Genomic DNA, 22082 nt, shown 5'->3' on the forward strand with positions numbered 1-22082 from the left:
TAAAATTTGTTTTCTGGCGGGGTACCTCCTCAGATACTATGCAAAGAAGCTTCAAGAAGTTCATGGTAGAGTGGAGTTAAAAAGATCGTGGAATTTTTCTCATGAACCGTTTGAAACTTCTTCATATGTTTAATTGTCTTTTGAATGTCAAGGGCAAGTTCAGTGCTCTTTTCGTTCAGTCACACAGCACTTACTGAGTATCTTGTTTTATGCCCAAGAACTGTGCTAGGCACTGAGCTTTATCGCTAGCACTCCCACTAACCTTGAATGTGTGGTGTTATTATTTCTCTATCAGAGTACATTGGTGCTCAGGAATACTAAGTAACTTGTCTGACATACCATTTTATAGCCCCTGGAAGGAGAGAGAACCAGGGAAAAGGATGCTGATCTGTGATTGTTTTGTGTAGTCAATTTCTGATTCTTGAGATGGTAGTTCCTAGGATATTTTCAAGAAAATATAGGTCAGTGTAGCTGCTCTAGTTTATTGGATTTCTAGTTACATGATCAACTACAATTAAGAGTAAGGGAGGGGGTGGCGATGAAAGGAAAACCCTTACCCTTTACTTTTTTTTTTCTTAACCAAGAACTGGGAAAAGACCAAGTATTGAGTTACACTGGACAGAATCCCTCGTCTAGCCCATGGCCTTGAAATTGTCACAAGCTGTTAACGAAATATTTCTCTGATTAGATTGGAGGATCACTGGAATTATTTATGTGAAATATTTCTTCTGTTCTTTGTAGAAGAGGTCTAGTAAGGCTCTCAGCTGAGTTTTAAAATGAGAAAGGACAAGACATCAGTTTAACTGACATGGACTCAAAAGAGTATAGAGTTCACTCAGAAGTCTAGAGTGATTGATAAAGTAGTGAGAGCGGGGAGGGAAAGTAGTGTCCAATTATATATAGTTGGGATAAAAATTTTTTAAAGGAAACTGGGAATATGACTAAGATCCTTGTATGCTCTCTCACCAGAAGAGTATACCCCATGTTTGTAAAACAAAATGAAGGGTCTTTTTTGATTCATTGGTTGATTCTGTGTTGTAATGGGACTTATGTCATATCGCTATTATAGAGTTACAGTGCATTAGGCAAAACTTGAATCTGATTTAGAAGTGTACCATAGGATACATTCATTACAGGGCAATGAACTGTTTCCCCCTTTGTTGAAGCCCCGTTAGCAATAAATATTTTTGAGCAACCATGTGCCAGAGCTTTTCATAATTTGACCATACATTTATGGATGTCTAATTCTATGGAATTAAACCACTTCAGTTACTAGAAGAACATTTTGAGTAGGATAATTCAAGTTTAAAATCCATTGATATATTCTTTTTTCCCCTCATCTGTGAAACCAATTGAACTCTGAACAATGAATTGAAATTCTTAAGTGGTCAATTTGGTCTGGTTGTGAAATGATGTAAATAATTTATCCGATTGCTTTGTGGTCTGATTTGGCAGAGCTCATTGAAGCTTAGCTGTTCAATCTATTGATAAGGAGGTTAGCTGCAAATGGTTATCAAGATAAGCTCTTGGACGCAGAGAAACAAAATCTGGTCAAATCTAATTTACTACATAACAAAAGAGAAGTCAGGTGTTTAAGTCTTTTCATTTCAACTCTACAGTGTATATAATTTAAAGTAAAATAAGAAAGAAAAACAAGGGACTACCTTTTAAGAGTTTCAGTACTTAGAGGAATCTGGAAAAAGAACAAGGTACTACTAGTGTGTATGTGTGTGTTTTATTTTCTAATTAAGTTTATATTTAACACAGTCATAGAAATATCTGTGTCAGAACAGGTTCTCATTCCTTTTAAGGCCTCTGTGAATCTCTTAATGAGTGTAGAGTTTCTGTTAGCCTTGTCGAGTACTATGTTGATGATGGGACAGCACTAATAAAGGTACTTCTGTTTCAGATCGAGAGATCTCACAGTCTGTACATTGACCATAAACGTCAAATAAAAACATCAGAGGGGAGTATATTAAATATGCCGTAGCCCCTGCTACTGGCAGTTTGTGATTTCAGTTTCTGTGTGCACTCTAACGTACTTTTTTTTTCTTTTTCAAAATTTCTTGAAAGGCATTTTTCATTTTCTGTTCCTACTTTAGAGGAAGTAAGTAGGTTAGGCCTCAGAATCTCAAATACTTCATCCTCCTTTACAGTAACAAACAGAGGGCAGGAAGTTGAGATTTCTGTAAAAGTTGCCTCTGGTGACCTTTGCATATCATCTCATTGGCAGAAAAAGTAACAAATCAGATAAATCATTGGAATAGTTCTCATTCACTTATGACCAGCCAATAAAGGAGAAGTGTTCTTGTTTGTTTTCATTTTTACAGTATCAATAAGAGGGAAACATTTTTAAAAATTGATTTATCTAAACGAAGATTGAATTAATTGCCCCTGAAGTAGCTACTTGACAAGGACTGAAGAGGCAGGTTCTCCGGAATGCTGCTGTTGATGGTTCCGAGATTTCAGTGCTCACTTTGAACTGATCTCCTGGTTTGCCTGCCTCCAATCTGGTACTTGGGCCCCCAGGGCAAAACTTCACTTCTCTCCACTGCCAGCCCAATTCCAATACAGTATGTGTGTGATTCAGAGTTCTTATCAGGCAGGGTGAGTAGAATATCAAAGCTGGTATCTGTCATGCTTGATTTGAAAGGAAATTTTTTCTTTGTAGCAATATGTTTGCGGAGAGATGCTTCAAGTGTGAGTTAAGATTTTTCTCTTATCCTTATTGAAGAATCCTTTAAAGAGGTTTGAATTTAATTTCTTTTGATGTGTTCTCCACTGACGCCTAAATAAGGAGAGTTTCTTAGAGCAGTAATGTTACACTTCTACCAAAGAGGTAAATAAATACTTAGTAGCCTAGTTGTTAGTAAGAATTTCTTGTCACTTGAAAATAAGAGCTAGATGGACCAATGGAGATCTTTCTCTGAATTCCCCGCTTCTCAACCCATCCTTCAATTAGTCTGTTGCATTTTCCCCTACTTACAAAAAAAAAAAAATCATTGATAAACTGTATTGATACCTATGGTGGCTATATAGCAGCCCTGATACCCTACCGGTTGTGCCTTCAAACTCCAAGGTCAGCAGTTCAAAACCACCAGACTTCCAGGAAGAGACTTTTTACTCTTGTAAAGAGTTATAGGCTTGGAAACCCACAAGGACAGTTCTACCCTGTCCTACAAGGTTGTCAAGAGTTTGCATTGACTTGACGGCAGGGTGTTTGGGGTGAGGGTGACTATTCACTGAGGGAGAAAATAATAATAAATCACGGTTTCTTGTCTCTAGACCTTCTCTAAGGAGATGCTCACAATGCAAGGTGACAGGGATTGTCACAGGGTACGGAGTCACCCAGCCCCTGGTCCCTGTGGTGTTCTCGACCCCGAGGACCTATTGCTTTCATGGATTTTCCTTCTGGCCTTTTGCCCCCATCTCTCCCAGTGATTTGTATTTGCGTCTGCACTAGGCATTCTGGAAAGCAGGTCTGTGAACCACAGTTGGCAAGTGAGGGGCATTTTCGGCCTCCTCAGCACAAATTGCCCCGTAAGGTTGCCAGTGGCCTATTCTTGGGCAATTACTCAGCGATTACATTCTTTCTTTTTTTGGTGGTTACAATGTTCTTTTGTTTAGTTAGCAAAATGGAAAGTGGTTGGCCTCGCATCGATCTCCCAAATTCCATGCTGAAATGCATTTGCCCACTAAGTTAAGACTTACCATTTTTCTCAAGACCTGTGTTTCCTGCCTTCTGCTTGGGACCCTGGGAAATAGCAGCCAGGGCTCTTTGGAGCAAAGGGAGTAGAAGCTATCATCACCTGCTCTCCAGCGAGCTTGCTTTGCATCCGTCTTCCACACCTCTGCCTCTGCCTCTCTTCAGACATTGGGTGAGCCGTGGTGCTTGTCTAGAATGTGGACCCTACAGAGCAGCTTATCTTCTTCAAAATGACTATCTGTCATGTTCAGAGTGTCCCCTGTTTGCATAGCACTTTAACATGCTTATTTAAAATAAAACAAATCTCTTTGAGGTGTAGCTAGGTCTTCTCTACATTACAGGTGAAAGTGCTTAGGCTGAAGAGAGGGGAGGTACACAGGTTATGCAGCTAGTAAATGGTGAAGCCAGGATTGAAGCCCAAAGCTTTGGCTTTATCACCATTTCTATGTTGACTAAAACTCGTGTCCTTAGTACTGTAGTGCAGTCCTATAGGGGAGTGCTTGGGAGAATCAAAATTTTTTCTTCTTTTTCTTTTGCTGAGTTTTCTCAACTATAAAATGAGGATAGGAATCCTTAGCAGGCTTAAAAGGTAGTTGTGAAAGTCACATTGGTTGATATCTGTGAGGATTCTTTTAAAATGAAAAAGGCAATGAAGAAACTTTCCGCTGTAGTACATCTGTAGCCTTTTAATGTTATGTTAGGCTTATGGCTTTGCATGACTTACTCTCATACGGCTTTGTATTTGTGGATGTTTGAATTCTCTCTTTTGAGTCTGTGGCCCTCTCTGGTGTCCCACTGGCACTAGAGAGCAAGTCGGAAAACAATAAACAGCCAAACAAAATGAAAAATAATAGGCATGGCCCACTATCTCTCCGAAGATCACTAATTTGAGCCTGGACTTCATGTCCTAAGGACATCCTTCTGTATTAGCCATCACAGATCTCTACGCATGGAGACAGGCTGGGATCTAGGTCCAAAGGTCCTTATAGTTAAATCTATCCTCTAGAACAATACCTGCTTTCATGTTATTTCCTGGATGTACTTTCCACAGCTTAGCACTTTCCAAAAGGGGTTTCCGTGGAGCTTACCGTATAGTATAGTAATAATAGCATCAGAAGCTGTGCTATGGGAAATCAAGTTAGCACAACTTAGTGTAAAGCCACCAGTGTGCTCTGCATCCTGCAGAGGGGCCTGCCAAAAAGTTCCTAAGTGGCCTACTGAAAGTTGTGTTTGGGGGAGCTGAATGTTACCCTACTCTTTTAATCAAGTTTATTTAACTTCCTGAACCTGGCCTCAGGTATTCGGTCAGCAATGACCGAACTTGGGAGGTGTGGTTCTGTTAAGAAAGCTGGCTAGTCCTTTCACCCTTACCGATGCAGAAATTCACATTTTGAGAGAATGATTTGTCCAAAGTCACAGGGTAAGTAAGCACTTGCCAACTTGTGGAGAGTGAAGTGGAAAGGAGGAAAAGAAGGCAGTGTGTACGGAGTAAAGGGGATGCAGAAAGAGGAACTAAGGAGTTGTAGCAAGTTTGGAGGCTGGAGTATTTGATTTGTACCTGTGAAGGAATGCCGTGCAGCAGTGGGCTGGGGTGTGGTGATGGTGAGTTCTGTGAGTCGAGTGAGTTCTGGTTCTATGGGCGGTGTTTGTGGGGGCTCAAAAGGCACCTGCTAACATTAAAACCAAAAAATATGCCACAGTAATAAGGTGATTAACAATGGGTAGTCCTTTTCGTTGTTACTTCTAAAGAGTGATGGTTGGGAGCATTGAGTCTACACACAGGCTTCCAAAAGTTTATGGGAAGATTCTATTATCTTTTCATTTCAGGTCTCCTTGAACTTTCTGAAGACCCCTTTGCATGTTACTATGTACCAAGTATGTAGTTACCTGGTTAACCAAACCCGTTCAAGTTAATTCAGCTCTTGATGGCAGCCAGTTTATGAGACCAGTGCTCCGTGGGGTTTTCATTGGTTGGTCTTTCTAAAGTTAGATGGCTCAGCATTTTTTCAGAAGTGGACTTGGACCTCCACCAACCTTTTGTTTATTGAGAGTAGCAGCTGTAACGCCTTGGTTCACCAAATTTAAAAGCCAACTCTTGACCCTTGAATCAATTCCAACTGCTAGGGACCTTGTGGAACAGAGTCAAAATGCTCCACGAGGCTTCTGGAGGACTCTTAACGCTCAGCGGGAGCAGGCAGCTTCCTTGGAGTGGCTGGTGGGTTTAAAGCACTGACTTGCCCTGAAGCAGTCAGACATTTAAACCTCCTTTCCCACCAGGTCTCCTTACCTGGTGTTAAGTGGCTGTTCATTTTAGCTAATAAAAAGCCTGTCAGGTTGTTGGTGCTAACCTCGATGCTGTAGAGCATCGAGACATTGAATTCCCATAGTGGAGTTGACTCTTGATTGCTGTGTTACTCGTGGTATAGTTCTCGCCTATGTTTAGTTCATTAGTGCGACTTTAGGGTTAATGTTTTCAACTCGCACTGCAGTAAACATGTTTTGCCCCTCCCTACCACCTGGAACTGAAAACTGGTTTTGTCCATTGTCACAAGGTTCTGATAACCTGTGTCATGTCATCTGAATGATAGAATCTTAATCTGATACTAAAACAGCATTGTAGGAGTAACTCAAACTCAATGATGATTTCTCTACCTTCTTTTTGGGGGAAAAGCACTTGTTAGCTTCAAAACCATAAAATACAACTGTGGACACAACTAATAATCATAGAACCATTTAACTGAATGTTATCTAGACATTCTTTCATATGCTATAGTTTGTAAACAGTGGTTTGAACAGGAATGGCCAGATTCCAGATTCCTTCTTCCTTCCCTTATCTGCACGCCTAGACTTATGGGTTACAGACAAAGACCTGCTCATCATTGTTGTTAGTTGAATAGACCCTACTTAGACTCTTTCCAAGGACTTTTAGTTCCTCTTCATTTCAGACCTTGGCTGGTTCTTCGTCTTGGATAGGGTAGACGGTTCAGTGCCAAGGTGCTCCCTCTGTACCTCACTTTTATCCACTCACCGCAGGTAGAAGTGGAGTTGTATGGTGAGAGGATTATGGAGAGCCACATAGACTCTTCTTATTTCTAGTGAAAATGGCATACCATTGCAGATTCTCAACCAAAAAATCATTGTAGCACCTAATTCCTTCCTTAAAATTACCAAAAATAACTCGGACATTAAACTGATCTCTGTAGACCTCTAACTACTTATCTTACTTGTTGAATTGTTTCTATACTATCTAGAGCACCTATTGAAACAAATTCACACATCTTCCCTTGCTGACTCATTGGTCTTGTAGCACAGGGAGAACTGCCTGTGGGGGATTCTGAGAGGAGCCGTATGTGGAAGTAGAAAGCCCCATCATTCTCCCACAAAGCGGCTGGTGGTTTAAACCGCCGACCTTTCAGTTAGCGGCCCAATGCACAACCACGACACCTAAAGAAATTATTAAGGAAAGAAAATATAATTATTGTGCTGTAATACTTTATCTAAAGTGTCCAAAAACCATAGATGGAAATAATTTTCACAAATGTTAGGGATTTGATTATAGGCAGCATATATTGGAAGGGGGTATCCCACCCACCCAGTCATGTGTTTTAATTTTTTTACAAAACAACCTTATCACCTTCAAAGTATTCTCCATTACACTTAATACATTTGTTAAGTCTGCATTTCCCTTCTTGGAAGCATTTTTCACACTCATCTGTTTGGATGGCTGACAGCACCTCCCTTAGTTTTTTCTTTACTTCTTCTATGCAATCAATTTGCTGTCCTTTAATGTCCCTCTTCAGTCTCAGAAACAAAAAGAAGTCGCACAGAGCAAGGCCAGGTGAGGAAAGTGTAGGGCAAGATAGGCATGCTGTTTTTTGCCAGAAACTGCCACACTGAGATGTCTGCGTGAGCCGGTGCATTGTCTTGGTGGCAAAACCTGGGTTGTCTGCCACAAATCAGTCCTTTTTTGTCTCACAATGTTATGCAATCTTTTCAGAACCTCTAAATAGAAAGCTTGATGAAAAGTTTGACCTGTTGGAACAAACTCCAAATGCACTATGAGGATTTTTATTGGGGGGGGAGGGTGATACCCTCTTGTCTGTATCATTAGTAATACTTATGTAATTATTAGTAATTATTAATATAATTATTAGTAATACAGTACATTAGTAATGGAGATAGTGTGCTATAAGTATTTTCCCAACTTAATGTAGGCTTTTCTATTACTCCTGCTTTACAAATAGGATTGTTACTGTTGTGAATTTTATATACTGATGATTCTTAAGGAGGAAACAAGAAAACATATTTGTATTGCATATATGTCTGAATGACATTTCAGTAGTGCTTAGAATACATGTTGTCCTGAAATGCATTAAAAAAAAAAAAAGATTTTATCGCAGTATGGTTTCTGTATTTGTTGTGTTCCATGGTTTGGGGTGGGGTGGGTGGGCGGGTGCGCAGGGGAGGGAGTTTTGCGAGATACTCAGAGGAAACAAGAGCAAAGAAAGGTTAGATAGTATTTGAGGGGGGAAAAAAAATCTCAGGCTTGGAACCAGACAAATTGAGTTCAAATCCCGATTCTACCACCAGGTGTGGTTTTGGTACGTTCTAGAATTCTCTACATCTTACTTTCTTCGGGAGCCCTAGTGGTATTGGCTGCTAACATCAAAGTCAGCCGTTTGAAACCGCCAGCTGCTCGGCCAGAGAAAGATGAGGCTTTCTACACTCCTCAAGATGAATCGCCTCAGAGCCACAGAGGACAAGTCCTGCTCTGTCTTGAGTCGGAATTGACTCGATGGCAGTGGTTTGGGGTTTTGGCTTTATGCTAGAGGGTAATCACACCTATCCTTTGTGAGTGAAGAAGAAATGAAATAATGTACGTAAATTGTCATTTCTTTGAATCCTTTTCTGGGAGTCTATGGGATGGAATTAAAATATAGGAAGTGTTTGTATTATGTCTGACACTAAGTAACTGGTGAGCAAATGGTGTCTGTTACGATTACAGAGAACGTGGCAACTCAGAGTGGTCCCAGAAGGCACAGCTGCGGATTTCATAACGTTTCCTTACATTTCACTTCTCCAAGAAAAGATTGGAAGTGAGACTGGTTATCTAGAGGTTTTACCAGCATGAATCGTAAAACTTTTCTTTTTTAAGGGTCACTCAGGTTTTATCCAGTTTATCCACCCTGGGAGGGGTTGGGGGTAGGATTGGGGGAATGTTTCCATCTCTCTATTGTCTGTCAGGAAAAAGAAACACCTTTTTATTGTCAATAGAATAATCAGATTCATTGAAAATCTTTGTCATACACTTAGAACTTAAGTGCACATTTTAATTCATTTAATGTCTTTGCTATTTCTAAATGTAATTTTCATTTATGAAAATTAATCCTAGTTCCTGTTTTGAGGGTTAAAGTTTGACAGAAAATAGTTAGAATGCCCAGAAATGGTGATTCTTTGTGGGGAATTTTAGAATTCATTTATCTCATATCCTTGGAAAAAATGAAATGAGAAGTTAGTGGAATATTTCCATGTACTTTCTGAAGCTACCTCATATGCAGGGAGACTACACTTGAACACCAAAACAAACAAAAAATATTTTTATCATAGAATTTTTCAGGTATATACCAAACTCTAGAGTATTGTTTAATGAACTACTAGGACCTTTCACATAACAGTTATAACAGCATATTACCCCTATTGACCACTTTACCACACTGTATAATTCCATGTGTACATAAATCCTCACATTATGTCATTTTTTTTGCCAATTTCAATGTTTCTCTAATATATAGGAGAATTTCTCCTCTTAATCATTCCCCTAATAAAAAGCTAGCCTTATTCCTGTAATGTCATCAAATACTAGTTAATATTTATTCTTCCCATACTACTAATCTTTTTTAATTTTTTGATTTAGCAATTTAAATCAGAAACCATACAGGATCTGTGAGTTGTGTCATTGGAATCTGCCTTCTTAAATCTTTTAAATCTAAATGTCAAATTTCCTCATTTGTCCCTCTTTACGTCATTTGCTAGAGGGGGAGGAGATGAAAATTTTATCTTTTTAAAAATATTTTTATTAGGAGCTCTTAGATCTCATCACAATCCATACATTCCTCCAATGTGTCAAGCACATTTTTACATATGCCGCCATCCTCATTTTCAAAGCATTCTCTTAGCACTTGAGCCCCTTATATCAGCTCCCCATTTCTTCCCCTTCTCTCCCCCAACCTCCCTCCCTCACTAACCCTTGATAAGTTATAGAGTATTTTTTCCATTATTCGTCCCCTTGGGAAGGGGTTATATGTTGATCCTTGTGATCGATGCCCCACTTTCTCCCCCACCTTCCCCTAATCTTCCTGTCCTCTATTCCCATTGTTGGCCCTGAGGGGTTTATCTATCCTGGAATCCCTGTGTTGTGGGCTCTTACCTGTAGAAGTGTACATGTTCTGGTCTAATCTGATTTGTAAGATACAATTGAGGTCATGATAGTGGGATGAAGGAAGCACCAAAGAACTAGAGGAAAGTTGTGTGTTTCATCTGTGCTACGTTGCACCCTGACTGGCTCATGTCTTCCCTGTGAAAGTTATCTTTTTACAGCGGGGTTTTAAAATATTTTTTTAAAATAACAATGATAAACTTATTCCAGGGGAGCATATATAAAAGCCTGTCTGAGATAAAAACCATAGGTTCAAAGCAACAGAAAAGGTGGTTGAGTTCTCAATATGGAACCCATTGCAGTGTGTTTTGATTGAAGTATACAAAGAAAATCTGGTTTTAAGCAGGTATGGGTTTGAAAGAAGGAGCCAAGTGGAGGACATGTCTCTGATTGTGCTGTGCTGCTGAAACCCTATCGATGAACGTTTCACGCAAGGTTACATTAAACTCCATTGGTCTCTTCCACTTTGAATGGATCCTTTACATATACTTAATTTCATACCATTGTACATTGGTCATTTGCAAAGATAATTTATGGTTCACTGTGTTGTAGGGATCTTCCAAATGTTGACATATTTCATTTTTCAGCACTTTAAAAAAACCACATTCATTAGAATCGTCACCCATCTCCTTAGAAAAATCTTTAGCTATTGGTAAGCTGTCAAGTTCTTGTAAGTAGCGTTTCAAACTTATGATTTTTCTCTCAAAAGATCAAATTTTCTCATTAGCAACAAATGTCATCAGCCTCACTTTATCTGTTTTGACAAAATGTTTGCCAAATCTGCATAACCACAATTTAGCCCATAAGTAGTTGGGGAGGGGGGAGGGGGGAAGCATTGTGCCCACTTCTCATCTCAAACCAATCACAAGTGCCTTCCTCGGATGTGGTACTCAAAGAATTGTACAGAATATCCTACATTCACGAAATAGGATTTAGTGAATTTGTTTACTCTAAGTGAAACAATACAATGACTAACTACAAAAGTGTGCTGCTGCTGCTGCTGCTGCTGCTGCTGCTGCTGCTGCTGCTGCTGCTGCTCTAGCACTTGTACCCTCTTGTGACTTCAGTGCAGGTGCCCCACAGTGCAGAGGACACATGGGCACATGGGGTGTTAGCATTTTTATGAAAAGAGCTTTGTCTCAGGACATTCAAGGGTCTTTGCTCAAAACTTTCAGAAATGCTGCTTTGGACCTTGTTGATCATCTCCGTTTTGTACCTTGTATCTTTAAAGTATGCTCTTGCATGCACCTTTATCTCTGGTATTTCTTGTGAATAGGCGTCTGTGTTTCTTTCCTGGCAACCTTACTTCTTAGATGGTGTTCCTGTGTTTGTTTTCTTCGTCTTAGCCATTGATAACCATTGCCTAGAGCCACTCTTTTACTAACGGTTACAAATGGCAACACTCTAGTTCTTCATGTATTTGCTGGTATTCTGTCTGAAGAGAAACTTCCTCTTGTCAACAATTTGGTTACCCTGAGATACAGTTTTTATGGCAAAAATTGTGAGCTTGTGCCCTTAAATCCTCAAGAGTGATCAGTGGTCAGTGACTGTTCCAGGTTTGTCGGAGTGTCCTTGTGCTGCGGGATTTAAATGGAATCCGACATCTTCCGTTCACTGCAAAGGTTGGCATTGCTTTGGCCAGCAGAAGCCTCTTCACCTGGGCTCTTCCCGAATTCTGTGATATTGACCCCTGTTGTCTCTGAAAGCTTCCTTGCTTTTTGGTTTGACAAGGTGGAGCAGGATCATCTTGCACATTTCCTGTAACTGACCAGAATCTGCTCTTTCTCTGAGGAGACCTGGTTCCCTTGACTGTGTTCTGGACATTAAGCTGCTCATTGCTATTGATTGGTTATTGTTTCTAGACTTTCTCAGTGGGAAATAGGTGATTTTAAAAAGACGTATCATTACGTGATGCTGATACTTCCATTCAAATTTGGGACCCATGGCTCTTTTGTTGATGGCAGCAGTGTAACTGCTTGGTCCTACACTACACATCCAACAAGGCACCTGGTGGTGGAACCCTGTGAGCCTCCAGGCAGTAGCCAAAAGGCCAGAGGTGAAAACTCACCCACGGGCTCTTGGAAAAAGATCCTGGTGACCTGTTCACTTGCAGACTGTTGTCATTGTTAGGTACCTTTGTGTTGCTTTGACTCGTAGTGATCCAGTGTGACAGAGTAGAACTGCCCCACTGGGCCCCGGGCTTACATTTAATTGGAAAATTTAGTGTAGCTGATAGCACAAAGTGGACTATATTTTTGGGTTTTTGTACAAATTACCTCTTCTCTATTCCATTGCCAACATTGTATATTAATTCTCTACCTTATCTGTATACCACTGCTCCTTTTCAGTGTCTTAGGAAAAAACTACAGAAAGGGCAAAGCATAATTTCTTTTTGTTTAATGCGAAGAATATGGTGTCAACAGTTGAATTCCCTTTCTTTTAAAAGCGTAGCAGAATTTTAACTTGACTCTTCAAAATTGTAATAAAATATTTCTTCTTGTATAAATTATCATGAATTGCACTATTAAAAAAATGTCAGTCATAATTTTGAAGCAGTCATTTTTCAGACCTGTGGATATGGGGGAAGGTTTTGAATAAAAATATATAATTAAGGGAAACTTAAGTGAGAACTAATTTATATTTGGAAAATTAGGAATATGATTTACTTGTATTTTCCCCTTCCAGTTAAAAAGAAAACATGACTGAATCTGCTTCTAGCGCAAGTGGTCAAGAGTTTGATGTATTTAGTGTTATGGACTGGAAAGATGGAGTGGGCACATTACCAGGAAGTGATTTAAAGGTAAGCTTATTGTATGCATTTATATGTGTGCCTGCATCTACATGTGTGTTTAATTTAAAACGAGATTTGAAGATATATATGAATTAAGAATTGAAAACATTATGCATATAGTGTTTTAGGCTTTATATGATGTTTAGACTTTTAGAAAGCCTCAAGACAATTTTGAAGTGCTGACAGATTAGCAGTAACTGTAGTCACTTGGGATAGAGAATTGAAGATCTCTGTAACGTATGCATGGTTTGTAAAAATGGTTTATAGTTTCAAGGGGAATGGTCTATGTTTTGACTATTATCATGTGGCCAATGAATGTAAATGGTAGGCTTAAGTTTTGCAGTAAAATGGGCTTTGTGACTATCCGCATTTCCTATGTCCTACTTTCTCATTTAAAAAATGGATAGTGTTACACAATATGGAATAAACAGGACTGTGAGTCTCTCTTAAATTATTTCTATTGTAAATGTAGAATTTGGTCTATCAGTTATTCAAAAGCAGTCCCCTCCTGGGAATCAGACTATTTTGTTAAAATGAGAGCTCTCTCCAGATAATTGTGGCCACAGTCTGCTGCCTTGTCTGAGGTAGGCCTGCCTCTTTCCCCAGCAATTCCTGCACCCACTCCAGGACCACAAGGGCAGCCCTGGGAAATGTGGTTCTGCAAGCACCCATCTGGGAAGTCAGCTGCCCTCCCACCTCCCCGTTTATTCTAATTTGCTTTTTCTCTGATCCTGGCTTTGGAACCTTGAACTTGTCTGTGGCCCTTTAGACTTGGTGTTTGCACTTGGTTGTTTTTCAGGTAGTTGAACTTCCAATCTTGTTGCAGGCGCTGTGCCTTGGCTTGTCTAGTTAATGCATGTTGTTCAGGTATGACTAGAGTCGAAATTCCTGTCCTCATAACTGAAATCGTGGAACTCAGTCCCTTATAGCTACTGCTTGACCACTTCCTACCTTATGTCTCCCAATAGTAAGATTTGGACTGTAGTTGAAAAAATACTGACATTTTAGTTGGCTAAAGTATAACTTAACTTGTCGGCATGCAAGTGCCAATGTAGCCAGCCAGCTTACTGCAAGGAGGTTCAGTGAAGTATGGCCAGGATGTGATTTTCAGTCTTAGTTCTGTGTAACCTTAAGCATGTCATTTAATTTTAGAGGGATTAAGTTCCCTCTTCTTTTTTTTAAATGAGGAAATAAATGAATATTAAGTTGTTGTTTTTTTTACTTGACCTAACCTTTCAAAATGTCCATGTGGATTAGGTATAATAAAGACAGAGTCCTGAAGCATGTAGATTTTTTTTTTTTTGCTGTCTGTTTCTCAGACTCATAATACCAGCTACAAAATAGCTTTTTCAAGTTACTTACTGTATATACTCATGTATAAGCCGTTTTTTCAGCACATTTTTAATGCTGCTTTTGTGGTAAAAATTAGGTGCCCCAGCTGATAATCGGGTCGGCTTATACTCCAGTATGTATGGTACGTCCTCTAAGTATAGTAATCGTCTGTTAAATGGGGCTGTCTAAATCTGTAATATAAGGTGGAAACTCTCACTTTTCTATATACTATGTAAAAGCCTTTTTTATTGTTTCTACTCCTTGATTTTTCTTATGTATTTTTACCTTTTATTAGTGCCAGGTGGATGATGAAATCATTTTTATTCAGTCAACTTCAGGAAGTGGAGTGAACATTCTATCCCTAAGAAATTTGAAGTAGCTTAAAATATTCTCAGCCATAGATTTTAGGGATTAGTTTATTACTTTTATTAAGATAATCAGGTAATTATGCCATTTAGTGGGTGTTATAATCTGAGCTGTATGATATTACTTGTACACTCATCTAATTACCTGCATAATTATTGCCAGATTTCCAATTTACTTTGTGTGCTATAGACAGTTTTATTTTAAAAATTATTTTCTACTTTATAACTCTTTTATCTGAGAAGATTCAGAGACTAGCCAGTTAATTATAATGGGCTGGATTTTAAATTCACTTGTCCTTTATATTAAAGTCTGAGTTGCTTAAGAGATCTGATCAGGAGATTAATCTTCCACAAAAGTAAGGCATGAACTTGGAGTGAATTAAGAAATTTACTCAGACGTGATGCTTTTGCATGATTGAGGTCTCTATATGTGAGAGGTGGGGATACGTGGACTTCCTAACAGACAGACAGACAAACTGTATTGACTGTAAGACAGATGAAGTGAAATGAAGTGGTCAGATAGCCCAAAGAAGTTCATTTCTGCTCATGGAGACAGGACTTTCCTGCTTCCATTAGCATTGCTGCTTTGAGAGGTTTCCGTTGTCAGACTTCTTGATTGCCAGCCCATTGATGGCCTTACTCGTCTGTGTCGCTTCTGGCAGGTGTTTTCAATCTTTCATGGAGGACTCGAAACACCTTGTTTTTCACAAAAGGTATTGAGTCACCTGGAACCCCCTTGCTCCTTTGCTGTATCTCACACTCAGTCCTAGTGTCCCCTGCTGTCCACCCAGCCTGGACTGTTACTTTCAGACTTCACACCCCAAGCCCTTTCTACAGTGGCGACTGGAACCCTCTTTCCTATCTTCACTTGAGGGAGCCAGCTCACATAAAGTGCAGCTCCAAGATTTCCATGTTTGGGTGTGTTGATAGGAAGAATTTTCATATTATTATATGAAAATAATTTATAATTTATCAAGGAGTCACAAGGGTTGGAGCGTGGGGGAGGGAGGGAAAAAGAGGAGCTGATACCAAGGGCTCAATTAGAAAGAAAATATTTTGAAAATGATGATGGCAACATATGTACAAATGTGTTTGATACGATTTATATGAACATTGTTAAGAGAGGTAAGAGCCCCCGATAAAATGATTTATTGAAAAAAATTATCCAGTTAAAAAAAAAAGAATACTTTGGAGGTTTTAAAAAGTTATTTCCTCCAGTTTTATAGACGAGGAAACGAAGGCCCAGAAGAGTTAAGTCATTTGTTCAGGGTCAAAGAGGTGGCTTCTGGTTGAACCCAAACCAGACTTTTCTGATCTTAAAAATGGCGTTCGCGCTCTCCCCTGTAAGAAAAAAAAAATGGCTTCTCTTACCACTCCTATGCTGTAGGCCTAAAGTGAGACAATGTTTTCATATCAAAAGATATGAAAACAGGGAAAATGTCTAGAGATTCCTCGTTCTCTGTTACCATATCGTCTCCAACTCTTAGTGACCCTGTAGGACAGATAGACCTCCCCTGTGGGTTTCCGAGACCGCAACTCTTTATGGGAGTAGAAGCTTGTCTTTCTCCCAAGGAGCAGCTGGTAGTTTCAGACTGCCTCCTCGAGGTTAACAGCACAACGTGGAACCCACTGTGCTGCCAGGACTGCTGTTCTAAGAATTTGTAGACCTTTTTGGGGGCTAAGAACAAGGAAGGAGAAAAAGTACTTGTATCAGGGAGACTAGCAAACCACTGCCATCATTTTCGACTCATAGCAACCCTTATCGGACATAATGGAACTAACTGTTCCATTGGGTTCCCGAGGCTGTAAGTCTTTATTGAATCAAACTGCCTTATCTTTCTTCCCACTGGCCTGGTGCTTAGCAAGCCAGCAATTAACCCACTGTGGCACCACGGCTCCTAATAATAGGGACTAGCACATGAAAATAAAGAATATTAAGGGAGAAGAGCAGTTCTCTCTAGGCATTCTTGAAAATACCGGGATCATTAACAAGGTGGGTTTTTTTTTTTTTCTTTCTTTCTTTTTTTCGTAAGCTAGGTGCAGAACTTTGTTGTTGGGTGTGATTGACGGAGTCTGACTGATAGCCCAATGTACAGCAGCGTGCAAGGGGCCCTGCACCTTCTTCAGCTTGTTCTTCTATTTGAGTTAGTGCAGCAACCGGGCCACTCTCTCTTGTCAGGGCCGTCTTCTATTTCACTACCCTTCTGCTTACCAAGCATGATGTCCTCTTCCAGGGACTGATCTCTCCTGACAACGTGTCCAAAGTCCATGAGGTTTGGAACGTTACCATTGCCTAATTCTTCCCATCAAGCGCAAAGTAGGGTGCCCAGATGAGTCTCAGGACTACCCATAGGGATAGAGAGGCAAATAATGAAGTGGTGATGGGAAGGGGTGGACCTGGAATTCTAATGGAGACTTACCACAGAAGTTATGAGTTTGTATACTAAGGATTTAGTCTTTGGGAGTTTCTCGGTTAAGAGGCAGAGTTCCTCCGGGTCCATGAATATGCCAGATTTGCTTAATACATCCAAATGGTGATGCTCATAATTTTTATTTTCTTGGTTGTAGAACCGAGCCACTCTGTAAGTTTCTAGAGTGTTTTTTAGCATTCTGTTGAGACTAGTGGTTACATGTTGGGCAGCAATCTGCGTGGTTGGCAGTTCAAAAACACCTGCAGCTCATCGGGAGGAAGACGAGGCTTTCTGCTCCTGTACATGGTTACAGTCTCAGAAACCCACAGGGGCCGCAGTGAATCACCAGTGAGTGAGTAATGAAAAGAACAAAGAACACTCTGTGCAAAAAGAAATGAATTATGTCAAGTTTCCATGCTTCCAAAGCCATTTATAAGAGCATCACTAATTCAGAATCTGAGTTACCAACGAAGAGGGAAAATGAATTGTTCTTTCAGGAATTATCTTTGTGGAACTTCAGAAGAGATGTACAATATTTAATATCCTATCTTGTCTAATTTTCTCAATAGCAATAATGTTGCACAAAACACAATAGACCTGTTTGAGAAACCAGGTTTGGTTTTTAGATCCCTATACTTTTACCCAAATGATAAACTACTTTGAAATTGCTTTTGGTTTTTAATTTTCAAGATAATAAGATCTTTGGTTAGGGCAGGGGGCCTTTGCTTTTTTAGGGGTTTAGAATGTGTTTGAGAATATGATAAGACCCAAGAAATCTTTCCCTGGAGGTTGAAATTATAAATACCTATATGACAATGCCTTTATACTGAGACTTTAGGCAGTTGTTAATTAATCATAGAAAAAGGGAATGGTCAGTGGGATTAAGTGTTGTATTATTGGAATAACCCTTTACTTTGTTGAATGTATTGAAGTCTAAAGTTTCCAGATGTTATAGGCCTGAATTTTTGTGTAAAGTTCCCTTTCATTGGCATTCTGTGTGTCCCTGTTGGGAATGCAGGGTAGTTTGTAGTTCAGCAGTAATCTGGAGACTTGAGCTTAATCAAGGAGACTTGATGCTTAATCAAGGAGACTTGACGCTTAAGTGGAAGTGTTTGGTCCTCTTTCTCACAGTTTGTATTTATGAAACCAACTTAATTAAGGAACATAAACACCATGCAATAAAACTTTCTTTTAAAAACATCTGAAATGTTTAAGAAACATCTGAATGATTAAGCCTGTGCCTAGTCTTGTTTTCATTCTATTTGAAAATGATTTCCTTTAATAAAAAGTAATTGTGATAGCTTGTTTTTGCTACTCTTGCCCAGTAGATGGTACTGTCAGCCTTATTTTGAAACATTCTGCTTTCACACTTGATCATTTTAATTCTGTTCTTCATTTAAGTTTTATTTTTTCAAAGAAGTTAAGCTTTGTTAGCCTAATTACTTTCAGCCAACTTTTTGCCCCCTCCTAGTCTTAACATTCTGGTTTATACACTAGGTATACTTACTCCCATGTTGCCTGGGAACACCGTGAAATATGATATAATTGGGAGAAAACATTCATAACTATTTCAGCTCATTCTGCTTGGAAAGCAAATGCTTCATTGTAGTTGTGGAGTATGTAGAGAACATTGTGTAAGGTACTATTTGTGGTTAGTGGAAAGAAATATTTGATTGCTGCTACTTTTTGTTGAAAATGCTTGTTTTTGATTTTTTAAACTTGTAGTCTGTGTTGCTTGATAAAATAACTCTATTGGCAAGTAGACGAACAGATTACGTAGATTGGGAGATAAAGGGCTTTTATGTCAGTAATCTATTTGCATGCTCATGCATATATTTGTGAAAATTATAAAAACTAAGCTTTATCATCTTTCTGAAGAGCATCTTTCTTGTTCTTCATCACCTATTCAGATTAAAACAAAACAAAACAAAAACCCTAGGAAACTAAACTGACAGGCATGAAGTCGATTCCGACTCACCGATTGGCAGTTGTTGTCAGGTGCTGCTGAGTCAGTTCTGCCCCGTAGTCCTCCATGCACAGCAAGGGAAACCCTTGCTCAGTCCTGCGCCATGTTCACAGTTTCCTGTGTCTGAACCCTATAGTTACACCCACTGGAGATCATAGGTTAGTAGCTCTCAAATGTCATTCTGTTTTTATAGAAAAGCAAAAAGAATACAAAGCACTATTTGGGGGACAAATTCCTGTGTATACAGACTAAACCTTTTAGTACATGCACCATGGAAGAAGGTTACTTCAAAACACACACACACACACACACACACACACACACACACGCATGCACAGTAGAAGATTGTGACTGAAACACTTTGTAGCTTGCCTAGGATGACAGGAAATTTCGATATTTAGGACTTAAATGGCCAGAAGATCAAAATGTTCTTATTATGGTCAATTATGTCTATGTCAATAATTAGTAGACTTGGTCAGATATCAGATATATCCAGTTGTTTGGGTAGAAGCTTGGAGTTGAATGTAATGGAGCCTTATAAAGAGTAATGAGAGAAAGGGGCTATGTGAAACTGGACGTGTGAAATGGCTCATGCGGTAACCTTTCTAGCCGTCACCATTTGTGTCCTACAGCATAAGGAGATGTCCCTACAGGTCATTGCTGGTAGATGTCACTGAGTCTATTTTGACCTATAGTGACACATGACACACAACAGAGCTGCCCCCTGGGGTTTCCTAGACTCATTTGTATAGGATGAGATCCCCAGGGCTTGCTCCCATGGTTGTGGGGTAAGTGTGAACCACCAATCTTTTGTTATTTCTGTGTATTTCTTTTTCAGAATTAGATGCACTTGGGTTACACAAATATATTCTTGGAAAAACTTTTACTAACCTTTATTATTAATTAAGCAATAAAATGAAATTCTTTAGGATCAGATTTTTACAAGAAGAAGCATTTGGAAGCACAGGCAGCCCTATAGGACAGCACCCGGTGGTTTTATCTTTGTAGGCAGTTCCCCTTCCCTGAATCCCAAAATTAGTAAAATACAAGGGCTTAATATTAGAAGAAGGGGTACTTAGATAGGCTTGTAAATGAACTTTTGACACATATTTTGCTTAGCGCTGACAGTGTCAGCCACTGGAGGATTACAGTCCTGAGCACTTTTGTGTGTTTAAGTATGGTCCCTCTCTGCTGTGTTGACACTAGTTTCGAGTAAATGAGTTTGGAGCCCTGGAGGTGATCACTGATGAGACTGAGATGGAAAATGTGAAAAAGGCAACTGCCACCACCACTTGGATGGTGCCAACTGCTCAAGAAGGTAAGAAGGGACTGCTTGCATTTTCATTTATCTTGAAAGTTTTAAAATAAGAGCATCTTAAGAATTTTGTGCTGGGACGGGACTTTGAAAATCCTGGGTGATTTTCATGTCACGTGTTCTTAATGTAAATTTCTATGAAAAGCTGACATGGAGCCAGGTTTTGTATTTTAAAATAGCTATTAGCGGTCTTCTTTCCTAATGCCAGATCTGTAATAGCCCAAGCTTAATTGGAAATTATCCAGTCAATCCATGTTGTAATAGCCTACCCAGGTGATTTAGCCAAATGTCTGCCACTTTTTTTTCTCATCTATTCCAATGGTTGTAACTAACACCTATATGCTGATGACTCCTACATCTATATCTCCAGCCCCGACCTCTCCCCCGAGCTCCAGGCCCGTATTTCCACCTGCCTACTGGACATCTCCACCTGGATGTCCCACAGGTACCTCAAACTCCACATGTCTGAAATGTAACTCATTTTCTCTTTCTCCTTCCCCTAAAGCTGCTCCTTCGTCTGTATCCCATCTTTCAGTTGACAGTAGCATCATTCACCCAGTGTACAAGCGAGAAATCTAGGGTCATCCTGAGTCTGTCCCCCACGCTCCCCACCCCATGTCCTCTGACTCACTCCTGGTGGTTTGTTTCCTATCTCTTTCTCAGATCTCGTGGTTTGTTTCCTATCTCTTTTTCTGTCTATGATCACTGTCACCTTCTTAATGCAAGACACATGAACTATGCCAGAAGTCTCTGAAGTAGTCACTCTGCTTCTAATATCACCCCCTTCCAATTTTTTGTGTACACCAAAATCAGAAGAACTATGTCAATAGCTTGTGTGATACCTCAGACATTTCTTCTTGTTTTCTTAGCAAAACATACAAAGACCTGGGTGACGTGCACCCTCTGCTTTCTGTGTCACCCCACTCTATTCTGTTCTTTGTGAATTGTTCTGGCAGTGCCAGCAGCACTGAATTACACGTAATTCTACCAACTCATCATATGGCTTCATGCTTCTTTGCCTTTGCTTCTGTTGTTTCTTCTGGTCCGAATGTCATTTCTCTTTTTGTCCAGTTGGTCAATTTCTATTTGGCCTTCAAATCCCTGTTGAGGCTTTATTTTCAAATATCCTACCCTGACCTCACCCCAGGCTGAATGAATCACTTCTTTCTCTGTACTACTTCTGGAACTTATTCATGCTTCTATTATTGCATGTATTGCATTTTATTATAAATATTGGTCTTTTTGTCTGTACTCTAGACTGTGAGCTCTCTTGGGCAAGGTCTCTACTTTCATTATCAGTGTCTAGAGTAAATTGGTGCCTAATGAATGTTTGCTGAATGAATGATTAGTCTAATGGTTCAGGCAAAAGGAAATGTGAGTTCCTAAATGATTGGGATAATTATGATTCAAGAGATTTGCTAGTAGGCATTAAAAGTCAATTAAAGAGATGTTGACTTAACCAATTGAATAAACAAAATCACTCATCAAAAAAGTATAAAGATGAAGCAACATAGATGACCCCTTTTAAATTTGTGAAAAATAGGCTCTGAGAAAGAGTTGATAGTTGCATCTTCTGATTTTAGTGCTTAATAAAGTTTTCTTCATTTTGCTTTGGCCTTGGTATAAAAACTTATGGACAAGCTTCCATTTATTTTCTGATTATTTACATCAGAGGTCCTCATACTTTTTAAACTGGGGGCCAGTTCACTGTCCCTCAGACCGCTGGAGGGCCTGACTATAGTTTAAAAAAAAAACTATGA

General features: G+C 39.5%; 1 protein-coding gene across 1 annotated transcript in view; it reads left to right on the forward strand.

Annotated features, from left to right (window-relative positions):
* L3MBTL3 (L3MBTL histone methyl-lysine binding protein 3) overlaps nucleotides 1–22082 on the forward strand; it is a 128551-nt gene that overhangs the window by 6457 nt on the left and 100012 nt on the right. The window contains exons 3-5 of the mRNA XM_004702064.2: nucleotides 12828–12942; nucleotides 20214–20325; nucleotides 20693–20767. Coding sequence (XP_004702121.1) covers nucleotides 12841–12942; nucleotides 20214–20325; nucleotides 20693–20767 — 289 coding nt within the window. The 5' untranslated portion in view covers nucleotides 12828–12840. The remainder of the gene's footprint in view (nucleotides 1–12827; nucleotides 12943–20213; nucleotides 20326–20692; nucleotides 20768–22082) is intronic.

This window comes from Echinops telfairi, unplaced genomic scaffold (genome assembly GCF_000313985.2).
Source record: "Echinops telfairi isolate 266 unplaced genomic scaffold, ASM31398v2 ScPeMD7_3533;HRSCAF=4204_0, whole genome shotgun sequence".
NCBI classification, from domain to species: Eukaryota; Metazoa; Chordata; class Mammalia; order Afrosoricida; family Tenrecidae; genus Echinops; species Echinops telfairi.